The sequence below is a fragment of the Drosophila biarmipes genome, chromosome 3L (genome assembly GCF_025231255.1).
Source record: "Drosophila biarmipes strain raj3 chromosome 3L, RU_DBia_V1.1, whole genome shotgun sequence".
NCBI classification, from domain to species: domain Eukaryota; kingdom Metazoa; phylum Arthropoda; class Insecta; order Diptera; family Drosophilidae; genus Drosophila; species Drosophila biarmipes.
In genome coordinates, this window is record NC_066613.1 from 5,028,710 (window position 1) to 5,033,465 (window position 4,756).

The 4,756-nt window shown below is 48.9% G+C and overlaps 1 protein-coding gene across 1 annotated transcript; it reads right to left on the reverse strand.

The window, feature by feature from the left end:
- Nucleotides 1-242: 242 nt before the first annotated feature.
- Nucleotides 243-2,226, reverse strand: LOC108030823 (actin, larval muscle). Its single transcript, XM_017103940.2, has 3 exons — nucleotides 2,137-2,226; nucleotides 1,105-2,054; nucleotides 243-804 (listed from the first exon to the last, which is right to left on the reverse strand). The coding sequence occupies exons 2-3, from the start codon at nucleotides 2,027-2,029 to the stop codon at nucleotides 599-601; spliced, it is 1,131 nt and encodes a 376-aa protein (XP_016959429.1). The 5' UTR covers nucleotides 2,030-2,054; nucleotides 2,137-2,226; the 3' UTR covers nucleotides 243-598.
- Between the last annotated feature and the right edge of the window lie 2,530 nt (nucleotides 2,227-4,756).

Genomic DNA, 4,756 nt, shown 5'->3' on the forward strand with positions numbered 1-4,756 from the left:
GCCCCCGTCGCCCGCTGGGAGTGCGAAATCCATCCGAACAGGTCAAACAAAATGTGACAGACGAGCATGCAGAGATACAGATACGCGCCCTGAGATTGCCATGCCAGCTGTCCGAGAATAAAAGTTTTGGCCGGCCAAGTGCCTGATTGACATTCGCCGAGGCCTAATTAGAAAAGTTTCCCAGCACGCATTCCGAGTCGCTTCCTCCTCCTCCATTCCTGTGACGTTCGAAATGGATTCGATTCACATGGGTTATTGGCTTTTATTGTATGTTACAACCGATTGTTTTGGCGACTTTTTTCGCTGGCGAGCGAATTAAGCAATACAAATTCCGAGTCAAATCAAATAAAAATAGCAAAGATAATAAAAAAGAAGGCGTTTCCGCTCGTTTCCGCTCTTTTTCTCTTCTGTTCTCTTTCTCAAGTTCTCTCTATCTATGTTAAAAACTTCTCCATCAACTAAATTTAATTTTAAAGATACTTTTCACTGAACTGCGTCCTCATCCTGGGCGCCGGTGGCTGGTCGAGTGTCTTACGCAAGAGACAAGCACCAGAGCCTCGCCCGAGGAGATGTTGATTTGGTCTAGTTGCTCGTGTGCTTAGAAGCACTTGCGGTGGACGATTCCGGGGCCGGACTCGTCGTACTCCTGCTTGGAGATCCACATTTGCTGGAAGGTGGACAGCGAGGCCAGGATGGAGCCACCGATCCAGACGGAGTACTTGCGCTCGGGCGGGGCAATGATCTTGATCTTGATGGTGGACGGGGCCAGGGCGGTGATCTCCTTCTGCATACGATCGGCGATACCTGAGGAAGTCAGAATTGGAATGCATTAGGGGGTGGTACAGAACAGTGAACCATCCGACTTGAGTGCACATAATTAATTGCATTTATATCGGCTTTAATTAGGAGCAATGGCGTTCTTGGGGTAGTAGTTCATTGGTTCATGAAAGACTGACGGATTGGGCATTCTGCGGAAACATTTTTCATGAGATATTTTTAAAACAACCGAAAAATGTTTTAGGGTTTCTCTTAAAAAAAAATGAAGTATAGTTCCTAGTACTACTCGAACGAGACGAATAGGTCTTAGGTGGGAGATATACGCACCTGGATACATGGTGGTGCCACCGGACAACACGTTGTTGGCGTACAGATCCTTGCGGATGTCCACGTCGCACTTCATGATGGACTGGTAGACGGTCTCGTGGATGCCGCAGGATTCCATGCCCAGGAACGAGGGCTGGAAGAGGGCCTCCGGAGTGCGGAAGCGCTCGTTGCCGATGGTGATCACCTGGCCGTCAGGCAACTCGTAGGACTTCTCCAAGGAGGTGGAGGCGGCGGCGGTGGCCATTTCCTGCTCGAAGTCCAGGGCCACGTAGCACAGCTTCTCCTTGATGTCGCGCACGATCTCGCGCTCGGCGGTGGTGGTGAAGCTGTAGCCGCGCTCGGTGAGGATCTTCATCAGGTAGTCGGTCAGATCGCGACCGGCCAGATCCAGACGCAGGATGGCATGGGGCAGGGCGTAGCCTTCGTAGATGGGTACGGTGTGCGAGACACCGTCTCCGGAGTCCAGGACGATACCGGTGGTTCGTCCGGAGGCGTACAGAGAGAGCACTGCCTGGATGGCCACGTACATGGCCGGCGAGTTGAAGGTCTCGAACATGATCTGGGTCATCTTCTCGCGGTTGGCTTTGGGGTTGAGGGGCGCCTCGGTCAGCAGGACGGGGTGCTCCTCGGGGGCGACGCGCAGCTCGTTGTAGAAGGTGTGGTGCCAGACCTTCTCCATGTCGTCCCAGTTGGTGATGATGCCGTGCTCGATGGGGTACTTCAGCGACAGGATACCACGCTTGCTCTGCGCCTCGTCGCCCACGTAGCAGTCCTTCTGACCCATGCCCACCATCACACCTTGGTGCCGGGGACGGCCCACGATCGAGGGGAACACGGCGCGGGGAGCGTCGTCTCCGGCGAACCCGGCCTTACACATGCCGGAGCCGTTGTCCACGACCAGGGCTGATGCTTCTTCGTCACACATTCTAGGCTAGTTTGGCTCGGCGGCACTGCAAGGATACAGACAGATCGGTTATCCTTCCTGCGAACTACGGATACGGATTGCGGATGTGCGGACGGGGCGACACTCACGACGTGTAAATCCAACAGCGACAGCAATCAGAGTGATTCGTTCTGGGCTCCGACATCTGCATTTAAATAAGTTTTGTCCCGGCCCGCCAGCCCCACGCCCTTGTCCCTGTCATGTTGAACAATTGTTCATCTAGTAACATGTTGATGAATTTCGCGATATGCTACGCTAGCTGGGGATCAGGCCTTCCCGGGGAGGGTGGCGGACCGGAGGGTCGGATGCACATCATTTCGATTGCACTAAAGTGTTCTGATTTCGGGTACTTCGCCTCGGCCACCGAGTTAGATTGTGATCTCTGGGGTGAAGATTTTGGGGACTGATTGAGCTTCAAAAGTCATTGATTTTAGAGGTCTAGTCAGGCTGCAGCACTTTAGAGTCTCCTGAGGTTGGTAGATGGATTCTTTAAAGGTGTGGGAATGGGAAAACTTGAATTCAATTTCCGTCTTAATGTCTGAAACAACTTGTTTGGACAGCTCCTTGGCTTTAGGTGGGCACTATTGCTTTCATTAGCTATCCATAAAACCATAATGATGCTAGATCGAGTTCCAGAATGTGTTGACCAGAGTTGGAAAATCCTTCTTAAAAATGTTAAATTGTAATGCCAAATAATTTAATACCAGATGTTCCACAGATAGTTCAGATTGGATAGCATTTAATTAATTTCGAACCTGTTTGAATTAAAGTTTCTGCTATCTGATATTGAATGCTTTTGTATCATTAATGAATTATTTATTGTATCTGTTCCTTGGAAAAAGGAAATAACACACAATGCCCACAAAAGCTGTTCAAGAAACTCATTTGACAAACATGTGGTAATCTCTATTAAATGACTTTTCAAATGAAGTACTCATGCTCCTTTGACTTTCAATAGAATAATTAATTTTCATTAGCCCCAAAAGTCTTGTTAGCCAAGCCATTTTCTGGATTTGTGCTCTACTCGTTAGGGTATTCAATTTCCTCCATTCATGTAAGCCATTTATCATTTAGTTTCATTTCGTCTTCGCTAAATTATGTCTGGCTGCCAACTTTGCTATGACTTCGACAAAGACCAGAGAAGAGAACATAGGAAAATATGCGCCAGGACTTGTATAGGCATCTGTTGATATATTTTTAAGTTTTTATATAAATAACCCCCGCGAAACGGCGGCAGCAGCAACAAGAACAACCCGTGAACAATGCAATGCAGTGGCCAGCCTTTCTTCTTATTCTTACTCTTGTTCATGCAGCATCTTTCCCCTGTTCGAGTACGAGAAATTTGTGCCAATGCTCTTTCGGGCCCCCACTCAGTCCATAGATGGTGTGGCCCGAATGTTGTCACACTCAAAAATGCAGCCAAAGCATTTACACATGTTATAAATGTTGACGATGTCGTGTGGATTTCATTGAAATCAAATTGAAAAATAGAATTAAATAATTGTGCACTCGCATACACACGCAGGCCCTACGGGAGGTGGCGGGGCCGCCAGCGGCACTAGAGCATTCGGCGACGGCAATTTTGCGCCTGTCCGCCGATATCGCTCGATCTCAACGTGGCATTAGCCACGAGATTAATGCCCGCCATTCTAATTAAGCGTGCCCCTCCGAGGAGCCACTGCAGCGAGTGCATTCCGCTGGCATTCCGTAAATGGGCAAACTTCTGAGCTCCAACTCCTGCCCGTTAACTTAGCCAAGTTCTCGGCAACTGCGGATCCCTACGTGACTGCCCTGCGGATCAGGTACGGACACCATCCACGTATCATTGCCCGCACGCGCGTCGAGCAGTTGAAAGAGGTAAAAATTATGCTCGCCACCGGAGCCTTGTAGTTCCTGCTGCAGAGCAGACTACACAAAGGGGTAGTTCGAACCTTCCGAAATAGGATGTGCTCTTCAGTTCATGATTCTAATTTTTGGCAGGTTTGGTTTGGAAATCCAAAGGGGTTCATACATTTCAAAATTTTGTATTCTACATATGGTGGTAAGCGAGAGTTAAAAATCTTGCCAATAAAAACAACGGAGTTTAAATCCCGTTGAACACACAAGAATATTCTATAGTTTAGTGTAAATTAATAAGATGTTTAATGAAAAGAAAAGGATATCTAAATAAATATTGAAATATTTCGGTTCAATACTGCAGAATCTTCCCTAGGCGTCTGACCCCAACATCAATTCAGCTTGAAGTTTCCAGGGTAAAATCGCCGAAAAGTTGGCGCGATGACAGGACAAACGAACCACCTTTGGTGGCAGGACCAAGTGCCACGCTTTCCCCGCCCCAGCTCCACCAGGGGCTCCTCCAGCCAGCACGCAACGGGGAAACTTTCGCCAAAGTGAAAGGGAGCGAAAAGGAGCTGAGCTGGTCTAAGAAACTTGCCCGGTGCACATAAAAATTAAAATACTTGCCACGCTGTCGCATGCCCTGCCGGAGGCGCCTCAGGGCTGCCAGGGGTAGGCCTGTCCTCGCTGCATTTCACGTCCCATGGCTAATTTATGATTTGCAATAGGAATATGCGTACGAAATACGCGCTGGAGATTGAAACTTTAAGCGGAATCTTTTCAGAGCTCTCCAGAAGTCTTACTTTCCCTCCCCCGTTTTCAGAGGCGGAACTCTTGCTGGAAACTTTGCGCGCCCAAGACAAGGGCTGACAG

Coding starts and splice junctions, on each gene's coding strand:
- LOC108030823 (XM_017103940.2), bottom strand. CDS start 2,029: ATGTGTGACGAAGAAGCATCAGCCCTGGTCGTGGACAACGGCTCCGGC. Junction 805..1,104: donor TGGCACCACCATGTATCCAG/GTGCGTATATCT, acceptor TGACTTCCTCAG/GTATCGCCGATCGTATGCAG.